Raw genomic sequence first — 23,033 nt, forward strand, 5'->3', positions numbered from 1 at the left:
CCTGCAACCACGAAAGATAAGTTTTTAGCTTTCAGTGAGTCAAAACATGCTTGAATAGTGCTCAAGAATTTCTGTATGTTACTTTGTATATTGCTTGGAGATCTGTACACGCATACAAAGATTGTATTCAGAGACCCATTTGTTACTTTAATTGCAGCAAGCTCGCATACACTTTCAATACAAAAGTCAGACACATCTACCACAGTATAATTTATGTGATCAGGTGTAAATATGCATACTCCTCCTTTTTCTACTTGGGTGCGGCAATAGCTAGCTGCTAGTGTGTAGCCTGGCATTCGAAAAGCCTCCAACTCAGATCGACGGAGGAAATGTTCTGACAAACACAAAACATCAGGTGAATACAGATCTAAGATAATTTCTATCTGGCTGGATTTGGACAATAAGCCTCGGACATTCTGATGGAAAATACTAAAAGACTTTTTAAGATTGATAGAAGATGTTACGTGATGGCCTGAATCAGTTGAGGAGTTCCTAAAAAAGGAATTGAGCTAGAAGAAACAATAGGATCACTACATTGGGAGTGACAGGAATTAGAAACTTCTAGTGGTGTTGGGGATTGAACTACTCTACCAGGACAGGCCTCAAGACCGGTGATATGGACAGGGATGTGGTTTATGACACTTGTTAGTGTCGGGCTGGTTATTAGATTTATCAGATCCAATATATATTTAGATATTAGTCTTTTACCCAAAAGGTTGAGGTGGAGGCCAAATTTAGTGTAAAACTTTTGTTTGAAAACATGGTGGAGTGACAAAAAGTAAGCATGGTTATGAGATGAAATACAATTATACATAAGGCGATTCATTTCCACAATGTTACCATTCAATGATTTCTTATCAAACCTATATGGAATACCTAATACAATAAGATTAGTATGTTTTGTTTCATTTACTAATTCATTGAAGGAGCTTATAAGTGTAGATTTACAATCTCCCTGATCAACATCATTTGTACCGGCGTATACAATCAAATAATCACGTTTGCTCATCAGTTTAATTTTACTACCTAAGTTTGAGACTACTTGGGATAGTTTAGCATTCGGATTAACAAACCCCGAAACATTGTACTTATTTGAGTATATAGTGAGTGGAATGCAGCGTTCTGGCACTCCAGGATGCTCATTCGCCACTATAGGAAGTAGACAGGCCAGGAATATAGAGCAGTGGTATGGTGGCTAAAATACAGCCCTCCAGGATGCTCAGGTCTCCACTAGGAAGTAGACAGGACTGTAGTGCAGTGGTATAGTGAGTGGAATGCAGCGTTCTGGCACATCAGGATGCTCATTCGCCACTATAGGAAGTAGACAGGCCAGGAATGTAGAACAGTGGTATGGTGGCTAAAATACAGCCCTCCAGGATGCTCAGGTCGCCACTAGGAAGTAGACAGGACTGTAGTGCAGTGGTATAGTGAGTGGAATGCAGCGCTCCAGCACATCAGGATGCTCATTCGCCACTATAGGAAGTAGACAGGCCAGGAATGTAGAACAGTGGTATGGTGGCTAAAATACAGCCCTCCAGGATGCTCAGGTCGCCACTAGGAAGTAGACAGGACTGTAGTGCAGTGGTATGGTAGGTGGAATGCAGCGTTCTGGCACTCCAGGATGCTCATTCGCCACTAGGAAGTAGACAGGCCAGGAATGTAGAGCAGTGGTATGGTGGCTAAAATACAGCCCTCCAGGATGCTCAGGTCGCCACTAGGAAGTAGACAGGACTGTAGTGCAGTGGTATGGTAGGTGGAATGCAGCGTTCTGGCACACCAGGATGCTCATTCGCCACTATAGGAAGTAGACAGGCCAGGAATGTAGAGCAGTGGTATGGTGGCTAAAAAATACAGCCCTCCAGGATGCTCAGGTCGCCACTAGGAAGTAGACAGGCCAGGAATGTAGAGCAGTGGTACGGTGGCTAAAATACAGCCCTCCGTCACACCAGGATGCTCAGGTCGCCACTAGGAAGTAGACAGGACTGTAGTGCAGTGGTATAGTGAGTGGAATGCAGCGTTCAGGCTTAGGCATGCCAGTTAACGGTTAACTCTGTCAATATCACTCGCAGCATTATAATTACCAATCCGTCCAATCATGTCTCATGTCTAGGGTTCTCGCCTTCTTCGCCACCTTAAACGTTATAAAATATGTTATATTAGGGCTCGAGGAGGAAGTCGTTTAATTCAGTATGCAAGAATTTTAATTGTTGTTCGACGGAAGTTAATTGTTTTATAATGAAGTAGGTACTCAGAATCTTATGAACTTGCACATTTCACCAGTAAGCTAAACATTTTTTACATTTCTGTTTTAATTGTATATTATGTGATTTTGTCTTCTTTATCTACATTAATGCTTTTTTAACGATTGTAAAATTCCCTAAAACATTTCCAAATAAATAATCACAAAAAGAATATGAACTTAGCGCTACCAACTACTGACACACGCCCATGTTGAAGCATGCATTAGACTTGTAACAAACAACAGTAATAAAACTTACTTTCACATCTAGAAATAAATTCTTAACGTAAGAAAGAATATTGTCGTATGATGAAATCGTGAACTCAAACATCTTTATTTCTTACAGTTTGTTACAAACTGCATAATAGCGTTGACAAAAATTTCTCTTAAAACAAATCAAAACAATATGTTCTTATAGATCAAATCTAAAAAACTAAAGATCATTGTATAGTCACTGCAGGCATAGTCTTCAACACTGTAACAACAGCGTGACATAAGAAGACTCTTATCTTAACCCCTTTGTCAAATTTGTCCACACAATTTTCCATCTTCAGGAAACAACAACCAAACCAAAACAACAAACCAAAATTAATTTCATTCACAATTTAGCGAATCAACTATTTACTGGATGGCATATTTAAGTACCATACGACTTTGTTTTATGATTAGACGATGAATATTATTTGAATATAAATTAACCGATATTTTTTATGAATCTGAAGGCATTTTTCGATGAAACTATTCATCGAATTCCTAGAACCTGCCACTGTAGAACCTACGGATATTTTTGTACATGTCTCTTTTTCATTTTTAGACGTTCAGAACGACGAGGGTGCTCGTTGGTTTCCCTTAGGCTTTTGTGATTTCCGAACCGCCAAATGTGGATGAAGTTTTGGAATGTGGGCATTGGCGCCTTTGTTGAATTTTTTGCCGCCCACCTGTGAACGACAAGGACGTCTGCTCTGCTCCCTCTTCATCTTGGTCCTGTCTCCTGTCGCAGTCACTGTCCAGGACCTATCGTCCACTCAAGTTCTACTTCTACACGCTTTTTAATTTGTGTTGAAGGTTTTAAATTTTGTTTAATATTGATGCTCAGTTCTCATAGTACGCCTTTTAAATAGGTCGAACGTATGGTGTGCTTAGGACAAAAATAGAGATTTTTACAACTTTATTTGAAGGTTTAACGAAGTTTGGTCTCATTCCGTATATTAATTAATACTATACATAAAATAACTTCAAAAGGACGTAGAAAGTTAAAACGTACAATAATCTATTCGTTTGCTATTAAATAGATGGTCATGATAACTATGCATTAGTACAGTAGTTGTTATCAATTCACATATAACTTTTCTCTGTTAACGATCGTGCAGACAAACCACCGGATCGGTTCATCATTTACCGGATTTAGGTTACTGAATTTTGCGCAAACAGATTAATTCCAAGTTTTTTTTCTTTTTCAGATTTATGGTGAAAAGAGATTAACTCTAATCAGTAACCTGGTGTATTTTGCATTCACTCTCCCAAAAGGTTTTTTTTCAGCAGTGCTCGTACACAAGAAGTGGTGTAAATGTTGAGGTGGAGACCTACGTGTAGTTTATTCTGTACCGGTGGAGGAATGTATGTTGTCTAGGTGAGCTGGAGGTGAGGTAGTGATGTGGCGTGGAGGGGAGAGTGTGGTGTGGTGAGAGAGGGTGAGGGGAGGGGCAACAGGCAGCAGCAACGACGGAGTGGCGGAGATACCAGAGGTCAAGTCAGTTCGCGAGACGTTGCCGTGTAGTTGTGTTCGCGGCAGTTCGTAGTGATAGTGTTTCCCCGAATCATTCGCCAACTTTATAGTTTGGATACTTGTGTAGTGCCAGGTGATTGGGAGTATTCGAAGTGTGATTGTTCTTTCTTGGAACTCCGCGTGTTTTCCGCATCAGGAAACTCTAGTTGACGAGGTCGCGCCAAATATGACGCAGACGAAGTTTGAGGTTTGTTAGTGTGCTGTAGTGTTTCGATGTAGTGATGCGACTTTAGATGGAGTTTATGTGCCACAGATTCCTTGTGTGATATCTAGATCCTTCCGTCATGTTTACATCCTGAAATTATTTCTCTTTCGTCTAACTTCACTTTACTATTGAGCCATGTTTGCTAACAAAAACGATTCGACACCGATCTGTCGGTGCCGGGTCCTCTATCTTGGATCCGCTGTCCCTCACGTCACGAAAGACGGCCTTCAAGGGATTCAAGAGCCTTTGCGTGAACTTTATCCCGAGCAAGGAGCTCTCGGAGCTAGAGGAATAGATTCTTGGCTCAGCGTTTGGAGCAACGGTCTTCTGTTGGAAAATGTTGACGAAAACCACAAGAAAGTTACACGATTTTTTCCTATCGATACCCTTCACTATTGCGCGGCTGTTCGTTACGTACTCGTCCCGGAAAAGAATTCGGTATCGTCTTCGACCCAGCCTAGATTCCTTCCCCTAGACTCGCCTTTCGCTCGTTCCCCGAATCCGCATCACCCTCCTCTCTTCGCGGCTATTTTGCGGAGGACGACCGGAATCAAAGTGCTAGAATGCCACACTTTTATTTGTAAGAGGGAGACAGCAGCTAACGCTCTAGTACGTTGTTGTTTTCACGCATATGCGGATTCGTCTTATGCTAGGCATATAGATTCGGGTGGAAATGCTGGAAGTGTGTACGGAACCCTCAGAAACTACAATCAACCGATAGTAAACTCTAATAGTATAGAGAAGGTGGAAGGATGGCGCCGTATGGCTTCGCAGCCAACGACTAGCGGCAGTATTCTTACACTGAACAGCGCAATGCAGCATCAGAATGGCAACGACACTCTAGGATCCAACCCAGACAACTCTAACTCCGTTGATGACATCTCCATCTACAACGGAGACGAAAACCATAAGATCTGGGCAGGAAGTACAAGGGATATATCGACCTCCGATCGTGAGGGAAACTACGGAGAATACGGCGGAAGTACAATGCGAAGCACAAGATCTATGAGGCCAAGACAAATAATAAACGCTCCTCCACCACCTCCTCCTCCACTCAAAGAAGAAAAAGGGAAGAAAAGTGGCAAAGACAAAGACAGGAGAAAGAAAAAAACCGGTAGCAAAGAAGAAATGTGTGTAATGAACGGGTCACTCATGCGACCTCAACCCGGCATGCGATCACAAAGCTCGATGAGTGGAACTATGATGAAAGGAGGCACAATGGGTTATCCGAACCACGTCTACTCTAATGGGACGATTTTGAGGCCGGTCTCATCTCAAGTTATGAACGGATACCCTCCTCCTCCCCCTCCACCACCGGTTTTGATGGTGCCCACCACGTTACCTCATCCACGACGAATGGTTGCCGGCACGTTTTCGCATCGTCCAAATAAATCTCGGGGTATGATGATGCCTCCTCGGCCTCATATGCTTCCCCCTAACTTCGTTCCCATGCCTCCTCATCCGGTTTACATGCAATCAGGAAGGAAGATGTCAAAACATTGGCCAGTCGCCATGGAAGAGCCTATATACATGCCGTCGACGCGACCGCTGAGTCCCGTAGCGTCCTACCAGCCGGGACATTTTCCTCACGAAGCCTACTTGATGCAGCAATATGCTACGATGGACGTAAAATCGAAAAAGAAGGTAAAAGACAGCAAAAACAAAAAGTCAATTCCAATATTGGTGAACGGCCAACGCATGGATGACGATGACGATCCTGAAAGCCCGTTTGACGCAGAAATATATAGACGAAATGTAAAAGAAAGCAAGCGTAGCAAGAAAAATTCCACAAGCCAAAATGGTGACCATCGTCCGGACGATGAGGATGAATCTCCTTTCAACACGGCGATGTATCGCAGGAAGAGCAAAGGATCCAAGGGCGACAAGAAAAAAGATGGCGATCAAGAGGACGATGATGAGAATGAATCCCCTTTTAACACCGGAATCTACCGAAGGAAAGGTCACCTTAACGAAAGGGCCTTCTCGTATTCTATAAGACAGGAACACAGATCGAGATCGTACGGATCACTAGCAAACCTGAAGTTTGCACCTCCTCCAGTGGTACCCAACGGTGGAGGGCCATCTTCTGATTCGCACTACTACGGAGGATCCATAGACAAGGAGGAAGTGAAGAAGGAACGTGAGATCATGCAGATGATGCAGGACCTGGACCTCTCAGGAGATGAGCTGGAGAGATCTGAAGTCCCGGCTGCTGTCTACCAACAGGCTCGTCATCGACCCTCCAGCGGCCGTAGATAGGTGAGTGCCTCATTAGCAACTAGTGTATCTAGGATCTATTGCGACATGTCTAGTCTGCAAAAATCACTCAGATTTCAGTTTTCAATCAAAATAATGAGCAAATTTTAGAATTAAGGGGCGACGGTTCACTTTTTATGATATCACAGTACCGGTACTGTATAATAAAAGTATAAGTCAATATTTTGGTCATGGATTTTTGTTGTCCATTAAGTAGTATGTTTTCTGCGATTACTACGCATACTTCTCTTGTGCAGTGCTATTTGAGCTTTATAGGAAATCTGCAGGACGTCCGTATTAAAAACTGGACATTCGGCGAACCTTGCTATATACCAATAAGTTGTGGAAGATACAGTGTGTGTTGAAATAGGAGTACTGGCGGTACTGGAATTGTTAAGTTATGTGTTTCTATTACTATTGATGCTGTGATTTTATGAGTTATTATATAGCATACAGCTTTAAAACCTATAAGAATTCGTTAGGACTAAATCATGAAGCCTAATATTATTGAGTCACCAAGTTGGGAAGGGTATTAAGTGATCTAAACTAGGCTACAGTACTTAAAGGGCATTTATAGCATTTGAATCACTAAACAGTTGGAAATACACGGTGTCAAACAGCTGGTGTGCATGACCTTTAGTAGAACCGGAACAATCAGATATCAATCAAAACCTCGCAAACCATTATTTATGAACTAAAGAATTATATGATATTTCAAAACACTAGTTTGTGTTTTATTTCTTATGGCAGCTAAGAGATTTGAATTAGTGAGAGTGATATTGAGGCCATATTTCCGAACAGATTTGGCATATCATGAACATTCGTCTAACAACATAATAACAGGTCATGTACCATCTGCTGCATATTCACGGTAACAGGGTCAACATTTCATCTTAGATTACGAAATACTTTCTTTAATGGGAAATTATTTTGTTTTATATAGTCCTTACTGAGAAAACCACATGTTCTACTGACTATTTATAATTAGGAAAGCAATATTTTTTGTATTCTATCAAACCCAGCAATTAAAAAGTCTGTGTAAATACATTACAGAACGGAAACTTATCTTGTAATACCTGAATCTCATGGAAGAAAGATTCCCTTGTCAAAACGGTCCCTTCTTGTTAAAATGGAAGGGGTACGGAAACGTAATCTATGTTGAGATTACGTCATAAGTGACACAGTTGCTCAGATATGTACTGTCTTGTCATGATGAAAATCGTATTAGAATATCAAATTAGTTCTGCACTGGTATTTACGCTTTGTTTGAACAAATCAATTGTGTACTCAATATTAGATGTATATTTTTAATACGTCGTTATTAATATTTTTTATGATCTTTGTTAGTTTCTTAAATAGATCAAAAACAAAATCATAGTTTATAATGTTCAAATAGGCTAGATCATGTTAGGTGTGTTAAATTAACTGCCATCCGTACGAGAGACTTTAATGTAAGACGAGACTGAATGCTTCGTTGTCAGAAGATGTTTTCGATTGTGTCCATGTGCCAAAGACATCAATGGCTATAGTTGAGGTAACTCTTCACACATTCCCATTGCACGAGAAGCAATTAACAGGGATGTTAATTGGAACCACGCAATAGGAAGTATAGGCGGATAAACCCAAGTTATATAATCGTGAAAGTTAAATTACCAGCTGGCTGTCATAAATAACTAGCCTACTGTATTAGGTTTATCCTTAGGCTGCATAAAAATTCATTCCGTCATTGTTTTTCCTTATGCATGTACTAAATTGTGTTACGATAAGTATAATATTTTAGGCCTACTTAGGTTTTAATTCTATGATCAATCAGTTTCATAAGCAGTTTTTAATATCCGAAACGAATAAATACAATACGAGAAAAGTGATGAAGAAAGACAGTTCTTCGTAAGAATTGAATCAACCGTATGCAGTATTTATGAATTTGATTTCAATATTTTCTTGATTACTAGAAAACCCAACTTGGATTTGAAAAGTTAGAAATCAATTGAATTAATTCCAACCCGTACAGGAAAAATATGTTTAAAATAAATGTAAAAAACCAGTTGCTATGCGTACTCGCTTAAACTATCTTTGTCCGAGTAAGCATTCACACTGGATAAACAATAAATAGTCTTGTCTACTATGATAATAATCTTTAGATCTTGACTAGTAGACTTAGCCCCTACAATCTCTTATCCATTCTAAACATTTCTTTAAACTGTTAATAGTAAAATATAAGATGCATCGACCATTTCATCACTTCTTACACATTAACTCGTTTTGTTGTTGCAGTACTAACACTTTTATCCTAGGGTACACCAAACCATTTTCTCTATGTATGAAAACGTTATATTGAACTCAAATGGAAAATGATGACAAGATGTGTATTTATCTACACACAGTGATTAGAAACATGATTGTGCAGATGTAAAACATCATTCGTTGAAGCATTCTCTGGGGAATATCTGAAGTATTTGAAATTAATCAAATATCACAGAAAAGCTTTACATTAATTGTAATATTTAAAGAAACTAGGTACCAGTACCTCAAAAGTGAAGTTAGAACTTTAGTGCGCCCTTCTTCGAGCTCATCAAAACCAAACTGCAAAATATTTACATACTATTTCTGTTATGATACAGTAATAAAGAATGTCTTAAGTTACTCGTATGAAACTACAACATTGAATTCTCAATTCCCTGCATTCGTGTTGGGGCTTCAGTTTAATACTTAAGTTGTTTTCCAAACATAACTAGGACGTCGATGTAAACGATCACAGAAGCGGTATTATCTCTAAATATGTTCATTACACCGATGCATCTTGGAGTTTGAATGCTATTGTATTCGATCCTCTAGAGGTTACTTAAGAGAACTCCTAGAACTATGTCATCTTTAGAAACCGAACTAGGGGAAATAAAAACGATGGTATTGCCTCGATGTGCAAGGCAAAGCAACGTCAAACGAGTCGTTCTACACTAATGCTAGAAAAAAATAAACTATCCAAATAATTGATTTATTTTCAAAATGTTGGTCGGCCTTTTAGTGGTAAACTGTTCCAAAGTGCAAATCGATGTGTAAATAATTTGGCTGATCTCTAAATGTTAGAAGTCCTAATAATTAAATAGTATGGTTGTTTCACTGTAAAGATGAAGTGTTTTGCAATGTCGTAACTGTTGAAACCCACACTGACATATGACTAACATAAATAATCTTAATTTAAACAGATCAGCAACAGTTTCTTTTACATTTTTGGGAAGAGGTGTGCCCCTCTTTAGTATTTGTCAACATCGTAGACCTCTGCCCAAAAAAATCTCACAAAGTAACCCCCAGAGGAGAATCAGAAAGATCATCAATTTCAGAATCAGATCAGAAAATTTTATCTCAAAGCTGTACTAATTTTGGAGGTTTTCAGTTCTATTTCCAAAGTTGGGGATCTTAAAGAAATAAATTCCATGATGACCAACTTGAAGTCTATTGCTTGTTTTCTTTTCAATTGAGCACTGTGCTTTTTAGCGAATTTCCCATATAGGGAATAAACTATTACCGTAGTACTCATGGTAAGACCTGGACCCGGGACCGATTTACTTTTTCGTTTTGAGGTCCCCAGAGGCCAGAAACACCATCTGTTCAATTTCATATATATATATTTATTCATATGGAGAATAAGTAAACTGTTGTATTTTACTTGTTTATGAACATATTTTGATCAAATTTGGAAAATAAATTTATTTCTTATTAAACAAACTATTGACATTCAAAAAAAAAACAACACACTTTTACCCTCCCTGTTGCAGCAAACCTAAGTACTTGTTAATCTAATGCTATTTAAAAATGGAATAAATGTGATATTTTGAAGGAGACATTTAAGTGTAAATCCAATCAGGAATGGAAATTCGCTCAGTCTGCAGATTTGCTGCGGCGGGGGTATTTACCGATTAAAATAGCAAACATTGGCCAGAGCAAAACTTCCTCCATCTCGGCTTAACGAAATGAGAGTTGACAGATGTGAGTCTGGAGATGTTGAAGGCCAGAACTGAGCGTGTGGACGGCTTCGGGGTGCACACCTCAGGTTTACACACACAATTTCACAAACAAATGTGAGCATTTGGACCGGGCTTTAGTTCCCAGTGCACACATCAACACTATTGTGGGTAGAACCAAATCCTGTCATAATAAAAATCTTTGCAAATCCTTTCAGCGGCGAATCAGACCGCAAATACCGAAAGTCGAACCGACTTCCTTATCCTCCAGAACAATACCCGGGTCAAGCAGACGGGATGGGGAAGAAAGTATCGGAATGGAAGCGGAGATTCGGCTGAGAGACGAGAACGGACGAGTGGTTGACCGGCATCGGCATGTAACCTGCTGTAACCGCCTGGTGTCTGGCATATACCGCAGAACCTGCAACCACCAGTTGATGCAATGGTCGATGATGAAATACAAGATTCTTAACATTTCGTATGCTCATCTTCTACGTACGGACATATGTTACACAACCATGCGTATTGATGACACAACGGGAGATTGCCGTCATAAGGAGCTCCGCATTGGGAATAGAACAATAATATAAGATGAGGGTGCAATGATTTCAAACGTTTAGGTAGTTTATAAACAACACTTTTGGACTTACAGATCTTAAGCAAGTTTACTGATATTTCAATGTCTACATTAGTATACTGGTCAGTGATATTTTTCAAACTAAGTTTTTGGACATCGCTTTGACACTCATTATAAGTTTAGTTATCTCTTTAGGTAACTACAGGTCATTACCAGTTTTGGCAATGGCATTCTTGTTGATCGAGAAGTTTAATCAGGTAATCGAGGTTTTAGCGGTTTATTCGACCAATCAAAATTTAAACTTAGGATGTGTAATATAGTACAAGAACATTATATACAATATTCAGTCACACTATGGAAGGAACCATATAACCCTCGTAGATAGCACCAATGGATACAATTTAACATAATGCTGGTGATAGACTATACAGGAATTAGGTTTATATTTGTCACGTGTGTTAATATGGCTTATGTATTTCTCACTGCGTTTTACTATAAGCACTTTGCTAGGTTTCATTGATTCGAAATAGTTCTTATTCTTATCAGAAACGAATCGTTAGTATTTTGTAGAAATGCATTTCCACTATACTTTGCATTATGCTCTATGGGTTGAGCGGTTGAGGTTAATTTTCAGATCCAACCTACATAAATCGAAAAATACCCCCGCCGCAGCAAACCTGCAGACTAAGCGAATTTCAACTTGTCTAAAAATGACATATGTTACAAGACTAAAGAAAATTCCAAGTTAAACATTGTTGAACCAAGAAATGTGTAAAATATTATATAAAGGGTTGGATGTTAAACGCATTATGAGGAACGTTTACCGTGAGGAAGAAATTATGAATGTTAATTGTTCTCTTATGTAAAAGATGCTTTGGCGTACCAACGCGTTGCAGCCTAGTATCGTAACATTGCTGAACTCTTTGGGCAATTTAGGTTTTTGTTGAGGATGTATCGACTTTATGTTTAGATTACATTAGTAAATTATAGTGAAAGGGGGAATTGAATTGATTGGGGGGGGGGAGGGGGGTTGACCTGGATTATTTATTATGACAGTCTTGAAATGTTTCTGTAGCCAAATGTATGGTTAAATTATTGTAGAGAAAACATAACTTTACTTCAATGCATGTGAAAAATTGTAATTTTCAAGGAAAGTTATGGCTTAAATTGTTGTATCGTAGTATTTTACTACCATCCGTTCAGATAGTTATATTTATTTAAAACCTGTTAATTAACCATTGATGGATATGCCGGGGATAGAAAACGTCACTCTGCACCGAAGTTGGAAAGGGGTCCATTTTTTCCCCCATTTCGTTTTGTCATAAGAGCAAGAAACTCACTGACTGCTAACCCGGTACCTATAATTAGAAAGGGGTCGCTGGAATTCTACCCCTGGAAATTTAACCCTATTAAAAACGCCTACTACGTAATTTTGACGTCACATGTCTGGGGGTAGATTCCGGCCGTAAACTTTTAGGGCGGATAAATTATTATTTATTTCAATCAACTCATATTTCACGGTTTATGTAACAGTTGTAATTAATCAAAACCCCAATAAACCGGACACCGGAATTTGACCCCCAGAAATCTACCCCCCCCCCCGTGGTCGGCTATGCTACGTATAGGCCAAGATTCATTGTTGCAGTTGATCTTATTAATGGTAACCTAACCTAACCTAATACTGGATATTTGAAGGTAATGATTAACCGAAGGGTAGTTGATTTACATAAAATAATTAATAAATAAACTACAACAACAAATCTTGGCCGATCTCTCAAACACTGGTATATGTATAGTGTATACAAGCTGGGATTTTTTTTAAATAAGGTAATTTGCGTAAAACAATGATCCGGTCTTCAACTTTGTTACCTGGCTGGTAGCTGCAACACTGAATGTATTACTGTATCTGAATGCCTATTTTAGCATCGTTGGTCTCTTTAGTTGTAGTATTGAACATTGCCTAGTTGTCTAGTCGTAATACTGAAAATTACCTTGTTGTATGGTATAGTATTGAATGTATCCGTATTGTTTGATAGTAGTAATGAATATTACTTTGTTTGAACATTGTCTTGTTGTCTTGTCGTAGTAATGAATATTACCTTGTTGTATGGTAGGAGTATTGAATATTTCCTTATTGCTTAATCGTATTAATGAATATTACCTTGTTGACTAGTCGTAAGATAGTACTAAACATTGCCTGGCTGTCTAGTCGTAGTACTAAACATTGCCTTGTTGTCTAGTCCTAGTACTAAACATTGCCTGGATGTCTAGTCGTGTACTAAACATTGCCTGGTTTTCTAGTCGTAGTACTACACATTGCCTGGTTGTCTAGTCGTAGTACTACACATTGCCTGGTTGTCTAGTCGTAGTACTAAACATTGCCTGGTTGTCTAGTCGTAGTACTAAACATTGCCTGGTTGTCTAGTCGTAGTACAAAACATTGCCTGGTTTTCTAGTCGTAGTACTACACATTGCCTTGCTGTCTAGTCGTATTACTACACATTGCCTGGTTGTCTAGTCGTAGTACTAAACATTGCCTTGTTGTCTAGTCGTAGTGCTACACATTGCCTTGTTGTCTAGTCGCATTACTAAACATCGCCTTGTTGTCTAGTCGTAGTACTACACATTGCCTGGTTGTCTAGTCGTAGTACAAAACATTGCCTGGTTTTCTAGTCGTAGTACTACACATTGCCTGGTTGTCTAGTCGTAGTACAAAACATTGCCTGGTTTTCTAGTCGTAGTACTAAACATTGCCTGGTTGTCTAGTCGTAGTACAAATCATTGCCTGGTTTTCTAGTCGTAGTACTACACATTGCCTGGTTGTCTAGTCGTATTACTAAACATTGCCTTGTTGTCTAGTCGTAGTGCTACACATTGCCTGGTTGTCTAGTCGTAGTACTACACATTGCCTGGTTGTCTAGTCGTAGTACTACACATTGCCTGGTTGTCTAGTCGCATTACTAAACATTGCCTTGTTGTCTAGTCGTAGTACTACATGTTGCCTGGTTGTCTAGTCGTAGTACTACACGTTGCCTGGTTGTCTAGTCGTAGTACTGTACTAAGCATTGCCTTGTTGTCTAGTCGTAGTACTGTACTAAGCATTGCCTTGTTGTCTAGTCATAGTACTGTACTAAACATTGCCTTGTTGTCTAGTCGTAGTACTACACATTGCCTGGTTGTCTAGTCGTAGTACAAAACATTGCCTGGTTTTCTAGTCGTAGTACTACACATTGCCTGGTTGTCTAGTCGTAGTACAAAACATTGCCTGGTTTTCTAGTCGTAGTACTAAACATTGCCTGGTTGTCTAGTCGTAGTACAAAACATTGCCTGGTTTTCTAGTCGTAGTACTACACATTGCCTGGTTGTCTAGTCGCATTACTAAACATCGCCTTGTTGTCTAGTCGTAGTACTACACGTTGCCTGGTTGTCTAGTCGTAGTACTACACATTGCCTGGTTGTCTAGTCGTAGTACTACACATTGCCTGGTTGTCTAGTCGCATTACTAAACATTGCCTTGTTGTCTAGTCGTAGTACTACATGTTGCCTGGTTGTCTAGTCGTAGTACTACACGTTGCCTGGTTGTCTAGTCGTAGTACTGTACTAAGCATTGCCTTGTTGTCTAGTCGTAGTACTGTACTAAGCATTGCCTTGTTGTCTAGTCATAGTACTGTACTAAGCATTGCCTTGTTGTCTAGTCGTACCCAGTACCACAGAAAACATACTACTATAACCCAGTACTAAACGTTGCCTGGTTGTCTAGTCGTACTACTACACATTGCTTTGTTGTCTAGTCGTAGTACTGTACTAAGCATTGCCTTGTTGTCCAGTCGTATTACTAAAAATTGCCTAGTTGTCTAGTCGTAGTACTGTACTAAACATTGCCATGTTGTCTAGTCGTATTACTACACATTGCTTTGTTGTCTAGTCGTAGTACTGTACTAAGCATTGCCTTGTTGTCCAGTCGTATTACTAAAAATTGCCTAGTTGTCTAGTCGTAGTACTGTACTAAACATTGCCATGTTGTCTAGTCGTATTACTACACATTGCTTTGTTGTCTAGTCGTAGTACTGTACTAAGCATTGCCTTGTTGTCCAGTCGTATTACTACACATTGCTTTGTTGTCTAGTCGTAATACTGTACTAAGCATTGCCTAGTTGTCTAGTCGTAGTACTAAACTTTGCATGGTTTTCTAGTCGTAGAGTACGGCGAGGCCGTCAGGGATAGGAATGCGTTATTCAGGGCCGCCATAGCGGGACTGCCACCTTCACTTTACAGTTGCTGCATGCAATGTTGTATCATAGGTTCTGCATCTCGGAGGGTCGTATTTCGAAATATTTTCATACCCTTAAACATTCATAAGCTCTCTGAGTGTAATCAAAATTGTATTTAAAATGGCAGAAATGTCAGTTATTGCCATTGCATTCCGTAACTAGCTTTTACATAAAAATGGTGCCATCATCAGGCTGTACAAATTCAAAAACGCATTGTGCAATCTGCGAAATTCCAAAAGGATTTTACACTATTTTTAATATGTATCGGTCCAGGCGGTATAATACCAGTCATCAATAAAAAGTCTGGGACAATAGTTATTTGTGTGCAAGGGAACTTTGTGCTCTTGTTACTCATTATATTTTTCCCACAGTTACTACAAAGCACATAACTAATTAGTCTTTCAAATACTATACAACTAGTTAGGTTAAATCCATGGTTAAATCCAAGCGTTGGACGAAATGGGAAACGCTGTACCAGCTGATTGTAGTCGTAGTATCTTTAAGTTTTGCCAACTTATTTTCAAGCGTACACTTTATTACTTGCCTAATAAAATCACATTGTTTTGTGTTGTTTGGTTGGAATGCTGGAGTGCGGTAAAAGTAAGTAGGCTAAATTCAGCAATTAGCTACTTTGCGTGTTATAATCAGTGCAAGGAAACCCACTTCGTCAGGTACTATAACTGTAGGAAATAGTTTTTTGTGTAACTAGTGTGCGAAGTGGCAGTTTGCGCTCGTGTTACATATTATATTGTTCCTACAGTTACTATAAAGCATAAAAATAAATACTATACAACACGTTTTTAATTAGATTAAATCCAAGCGTTCAAGTGTTGCCAACTTATTTTCAAGTGTACACGAATTACGAACCTAATAAAAGCATACTGTTTTTGTGTTGTTTTGATGGAATACTGGAGTGCGGCAAACATGAGTGCGGTAAAATATGAGTGTGGCAAAAGTAAGTTAATGCAGCAATTAGCTACTTTGCTGTGCTATCACTAGTGCAAGGAAACCCACTTTGTCAGGTAACTGTAGGAAAAAGTATGAGCCGTGTAATCCAAATTGTATGGATTCCACTTTGTCCTGGAAGTTCACTACTTAGGTTTTAAGCTCACGGGTTGTAACTTTAAGTTATACCATTGACTAAACCCAGAATAGACTTCCCATGTGATATAACATTTTGAAGCCCAAAAAATATATGAAGTTCAAGACCATCTCACCAGAGTTTACTAGTGTATTGGGTTAGATAGGAATTAAAACCAATGCAGTATCATAGCAAACAGCTGATTGGTTTATCACTTAACACAGAATGTCATCAGTTGCTAGACCATATCAACAGATTGCACCAGGTTTTTTTGGCTTCAATTTTTTACATTATATGGGAGGTATATTCTGTGTATAGTCAATGGTTATACACAAGATCTCAAATGGAATTCTCTTTGGGTCATTATTAGTAAAAATGTTATATAAGAGTTTGTCGTTTGGTAGCTCATCTATGATCTGTTTATGGAAGGGATTATGGAACTGTTTGATGCTGTGTGGTGAATCTTTCATCTCAATTGATTTGGTTTTGTGGGATTGTCGTGTTGCTCCCAATGAAACAGCACGACACCGAGTGCCGTTTGCCTAACCACTTTGACGAGGGTCATTTTACAGCCTAGGCTTGGCGGGCCGAGTGCCGGCCAGGTATCAGTGACCGGTTCCATGGTGCGGCGGGTATGGGGGTGGAAAGATCGACCAGGGGGGGATGAGCAAAATTTGTTTTAGGGATAAAATGAAATGAAACTGTTATAACCTAACCAAACTTGCTGATTATGAACAAAATTGAATGAACATATTTACTAATCGAATCGATATTAATTTTTAATCGACATTAGGGTAGCTCAGTTAAGAAACTGTACCCGGTCTCCATTACATCCTGCCCAATACACCCCCTTCCACTAATACCCCTCCCCTGAATAACTCTTTCGCTCTGGGGAGTCAAACGGCACTCAGGCCTATCTGACAGTATTGACAGTTTATAATCAGGGTTACTGATATACATATGTATATCTGTAGCCCTGGTTTATAATCCCCACGGAAAAGAATAGAACGACATTCGCTCCGTTTCCCGGCCTAGTGAAGTCACTTAGTTTGTTGTGAGGTGGCTCATAGGGGGTTTCCCTACAGTTTGTTGAGAATAGAGAGGTTGTTCACAGGTTCTGTTCAGTTAGTGTTTATCTCGCGGTTTGTCATGATGTGTTTTGTAGGTTCTAATGAGTTTACCGTTGGTGTAATAGTATAAAGTTAATGCTTAGATTACCTATAACACATGGTACTGCACAGTATGGTATCAACAGTAACATGTATTGTTTTTGAGCCCCGGGCCAGATATGGCCCGGCTCAACAAAATTACGATTATCTGGCATTCTGGCACACAAACGACCAAGCAAAACAGTGTTGGTGCCAGGACACAGCCCTGCGGCATTCCTTCACGTGGCCCCTACTCAGTCTAATATGCGAATGTTAACTCTTGTCTTGTTGCCAGATGAGTGTCGACTGTTGAGTGGCGTGAGACCGGATTAGTGATGTGACGAGTCGAGTACTTGACTCGTTAAGTATCGAGTCCAATGAAGTATCGAGTCGACTCGATACCAAATCGGCGATACTCGAGTACTATTTACTCGTGAACTAAAGCTTACTAGATCCGCCGCTACGAGTCCATAGCGCTTGGGATGGGTGCATTTATACTCGTCTACTCGAGTCGAGACTCGGATGTTGTTCCAGATTTTGCCACTACGAGTCGACAGCGCTTGTGTGCTTGACACTGACAGTTCGTACACTGCTGAATGTTCAAGATATAGTTTCAAAACTATCCGCTACGAGTACATAGCGCTCGAGTAATTTGCTTACTCGAGTCAAGACACTGTTTGTTATTGATCTAAGTTTTATAATAACGAATAAAATCCATAATTATCAACTCAATGTGAGATGAATAACCTATCTCGCTCTCATCTTAAATCTACACAGAGTATAAAACGAGTCCGAGCCAAGTCTGTCCGACTCGAGTAAAGGGACTCGAGTCCGAGTCAAACAAGTTCCATTTCCAGTATTCGCACGGCAGCTACGAGTCAACAGACAGAGCTTCGGTGCTATACAGGTCAGAATCGAGTCCAGTACTCGAGTACCGACTCGAGTAGTTGTGGTATCGAGTCGAATTGACTCGAGTAGGGAAAGTACTCGACTCGTCACATCACTAGACCGGATGGTTCTGTGTTCTGTGGTTCGATGGTTCGGTGTCGGCGTGGCAGCAATAGGGAGGGAGTGACAGGGGGAAGGGGGTACCGTTACATAACCTTCGTAGCAGCAAGGTGAGGGCTTCGGCTCGGAGCCCAGAGCCCAGGTACGGTCTAGAGACCGCCGTAGTCTCCATCCTCTGTATTGGGACTAGGTACGACTCCACTATCGCTTACAAAATGGTCAAAAGAGTTTTGATTATAATTTCAGTTTTACAATCCGCTCTCATGTTGCTGCGCTCTACTTCATTGAAAGATGTTTTGGCGCGCTAAATACATAGAAACCCCAATATGTGGGCCGAGTCATGGTTTACGACTTTATTTAGGCCTATGCGAAACAGGACAGCACATTTGTAGTTATGTAGATTTAATAACTTTCAAGAAACGGAACCTGGAAACAAACTTTTAATTTGAACAGTGTTGTAAACTATCATAAACATTACATAAGGCAAGCTGGTAGGATTTCTACGTTCATTTACTATTTAATATGTTACCTAAAATTAAAAAAAAAATTTTGCTTGTGAAGAGCATAACAATATATAATACCACAAATAAAGAGTAGACACTATTTAGATAAGATTAGAGTAGATTAATAAATAGTATACATACAGTCTACTCTTTATTATGTGATACAACTTATCTTTGCACATTGTATAATCCATTCCAAATGCTACCTGAAAATGGAAACAGCCCTGCAAACATTCTACTATAATTGCGTCATAAGTCTCTTGTAAAATCGAAGACTACTCCAATAATCTGAAACTTATATAACTCGAAACTGAGTTGTCATTCGTCATTGGGATGCAACTACCTAGTTAGTCATTCTTTCTAGAAAAGTGCCACATTAGGAAGATATTAAGACAAGATTTATACATCACCTTTCATCGCGTTAACATTTCCTGTTAAACAAACAACAGATCGATTTGGTACATAATTTTAACTTTATATTTTATTCTCTCAATATATATGCTTTATGTATTTTCCCCGGCCTCTTAATATCTTCTTAACTAATTAATCTTCAAAAATAAATCGACTGGAACCATTTTCGCTGTAACGGAAAATTTTACTGTGCATTAACAATGGGAATGAATACTGGAAGACAATGATATTAGCATAGACTAACCAACACAAGTAGACTTCTCATCCCATTGTAAATTTTGAAGCACGTTTTTCGTGTCTAGTTCATGTACGTGACACAAAGGCGCTAGTGTCGATGAAACTTTGTTTCCATTATTTTAGGGTTAATTTCTTGATTTGTGCTTTACTGTTTGGTTATATATCTAGGGGACAAGTTATTGTTTATGATTAGATCGTATTATTTGTTTAAACGAGGTTTTAAATGGCTGTAATAACGGGAAACAAATTGTAAACAAAACACGACCTCTACATAAACCGTACATGAACTAACAATAAAATTGACTTCAGCTGTTCCATAAGGATGAGAAATCTACTAAGGGAGTATGTTTTATCTATGATATTAGTAATCACATTTGAATAAAATTAATATAATATAAAAATCTTTGAACCCTGTTTTCAAACACTCAAAACAAAAATATGTTCAAAGGAACATATTTTTAGATTAACGCCATAGGGCCATATACGGTTTTTATTTATCGTTTCCACTTTAACAGCCCTCGATATAATTTGTTACTAATTTTCTTTGTCTATATCTGATGCTTTTAGGAATCTGTTTATGTATTTTTGATTTGAACTTACCATATAAATGACGTATTTAGTTTTGTAGACGTGTCTTCTAACCACTAGATCCCCCGATCCTGGCGTGAACATAAAAAACCCAACCAAGCAGGAAACTTAATCCGCCCGATTAAGCCTTTATTCGCGTGTGTTTTTCATTTATATCGTTTGTGTTTTCACGTATTTCTCTCAAGTACCGATTAGGGGTCGTACACCGACGGGCTACGAAATCGCGACACACTTGGGATAGAATGCCGTTTCTCCCATGTTCGATATACACCTTTTAGCGATTTTCACATATAGGGAATAAGCTATTACCGTAGTACTCATGGTAAGACCTGGACCCGGGACCGATTTACTTTTTATTTTGCGGTCCCTAGAGGCCAAAAACACCATCCGTTCAAATTCATATGTATATATATCATCCGATTTTGACGAAATTTGGTAAAAACGTGTAAACATACATTTTCGAACGAGTTCGCGAATACATGGAGAAAATTCCAAAATATTATAAATTTAAAATTTCCATGTTATTCTAAAGGAGAATAAGAGTAAACTGTTGTAGTTTGCTTGTTTATGAACATATTTTGATCAAATTTGGAGAATGCATTTATTTATTATTAAACTAATAACATTAAAAAAACACTTTTACCCTCCCTATTGCAGCAAACCTAAGTACTCGTTAAACTAATTCTATTTAAATATGATATTTTTAAGGAGACATTTTAGTGTAAATCCAATCAGGCAAATGGAAATTCGCTTAGTCTGCAGGTTTGCTGCGGCGGGGGTATTTACACTTACTGTTAATATCTTCGCAGCACTAGCAACAACCCCCGAGCCCCACATACCCATAATGAAAGATTACAAACTTGAATAATTTTCCCTTAATTTAAGTTGTATAATAAAAAGCTTGTGGTTGATTTGGAAATAACCATCCTGTTTCTTGTATGTTTTCAATGTTTGTTGTGGAAATAAATCCGATTTTGATTTTTTTTCGCTAACCACTCAGTTAAGATCGTAAGAAGTATACATCACCACAATTAATATCCTACTGCTTATTCGTGTAAAGCGACTGTTTGAATCATTAGAGATTCTAATTAATTCGAATGATGAACACTTGTATACAACGCGTTAACAATACAGGCTATCATTACTTTGCTGTCCTGTGACGTCATGCAGCCTTGCCAATAAACAGTTAACGTCTGAGTCATGCCTTTACATTGTTCTTAACCATCAGGTAGGCCTAATTATGGCAAATATGCAGCTAATGAACAATAGCCTCTGATAAAGGCATGGTTATGGAGGCCAATATCACCATTATTGGGAACAGTTGTAACCCCTGGCCAACGTCTGCCTAAGCATCTATACTGCTCAAGAGCAAACGTTTATTATAAGACAAAATGTGAGTTTTGAATTTAATATAGGCGCGGAATAGCTCCCTCTCTATGTAGTAAATGAAGGGAACGATTAACGGGGTGTTTGTTTAGAATGTTAAGAGGGTTTATTTATTATATATTTTCATAGAAAGATATGTCTTTTAAATTCAACAGAGAAAGTATGTTAATACTTGTAAATACTTCAATTATTAGTTTATATGGGTAAATGTCTGCTTAGTTTGAAATCATCTGTTAAGTTGTCAGTTTAACAACAGTTTCAAACATCCCAAAATGCCAACTCATACCTTCAAATACCCAAAAAGTTTCCAACTTTTACACTTTTCAAAGATGATTTGGGGCAGTTGGCTCCCCCCTACCCCCTAATTATTAATACCAGTAGTATAGTTTGTCGGTGCCGTTTTTTGGGGGTCGACATTTTTGGGCCAACTCCCCCCCTCCCCCCTCACCACTCCCCTCTGCCCCATGCACAATTGCTAGTACATCTACCATTCCCCTTTCCAGTTGATATATTATATTTCTATTTCAAAATCATGTATGTGCGTGGTTTGCACACGAACTCGGCTCATGGCGCGGGCGCGCTCCCTTGGACATCCTTTGCGGAAATCCATGAATTCTGGCTACTTGGGAACCCAAGCCATTTGACATACAATAAATCACCTTTTCTCCTAATTACCTTTTCTACTAAATACATGTCTTTATACTTGGTCTTTAACAACTCCTCTGTATATAATCCTCCTCTGATTATATTACCATTTTCATCTTTCAAGATATAAGTCACAGGCTTTGTATTCTTTACTTCTGCTATTGTAAATGGCTCCCCTGTCCAATTCGGAGTATAACCTTTACTAAAAACATGTTTATACTTGGAAATCCTTACGCTATCACCTACCTTATATCTTGGCTTTTTAATTTGTGCGTTGCATAATTACTGTTGGGTTGGAATAATTGAAATGTTGGAGCTGTTCTAATCAATAGGCTTAAACCAATCATATAAGTTGATTTTAAATTTAGCTATGTAGCTTCAATTAGAACCCTCTACTACTTTAGAAGTCAACCTCTCATGCACATATTTATTATTCTTAATATGCACTTGGTTAGGCTTCATTCCTATAGATATATGCACTTTATTATTATATTTTCGAATTAACTTTGGAAGTAAATCCAGCCATTTATAACTCCCTTGAGCACTAAATTCCCTATATAACCAATTCTTTAGAGTTCTCTGAAACCTGTCCACAATTGCAGCCTCAGTTGTAGAAAATGTGTGATAGTGATTAATATTTAGTTTGCTAAAATATTGATTAAAAAACTCTTTTCCATTGTTCGATTGAACGTTTTTAACCCCCTTTGGTAGAATGGTTTTAATGGCTTCTGTA

At 38.8% G+C, this 23,033-nt stretch overlaps 1 protein-coding gene across 1 annotated transcript in view; it reads left to right on the plus strand.

The window, feature by feature from the left end:
- The first annotated feature begins 3,976 nt into the window (after window positions 1–3,976).
- The window catches only part of LOC129005636 (uncharacterized), a 35,244-nt gene continuing 16,187 nt past the window's right edge, over window positions 3,977–23,033 (plus strand). Inside the window, exon 1 of the mRNA XM_054434596.1 lies at window positions 3,977–6,489. Coding sequence (XP_054290571.1) covers window positions 4,366–6,489 — 2,124 coding nt within the window. The 5' untranslated portion in view covers window positions 3,977–4,365. The remainder of the gene's footprint in view (window positions 6,490–23,033) is intronic.

This window comes from Macrosteles quadrilineatus, unplaced genomic scaffold (genome assembly GCF_028750875.1).
Source record: "Macrosteles quadrilineatus isolate MER2022 unplaced genomic scaffold, UCM_ALF_1.0 Scaffold_28__1_contigs__length_1566739, whole genome shotgun sequence".
Classification (NCBI taxonomy): Eukaryota; Metazoa; Arthropoda; class Insecta; order Hemiptera; family Cicadellidae; genus Macrosteles; species Macrosteles quadrilineatus.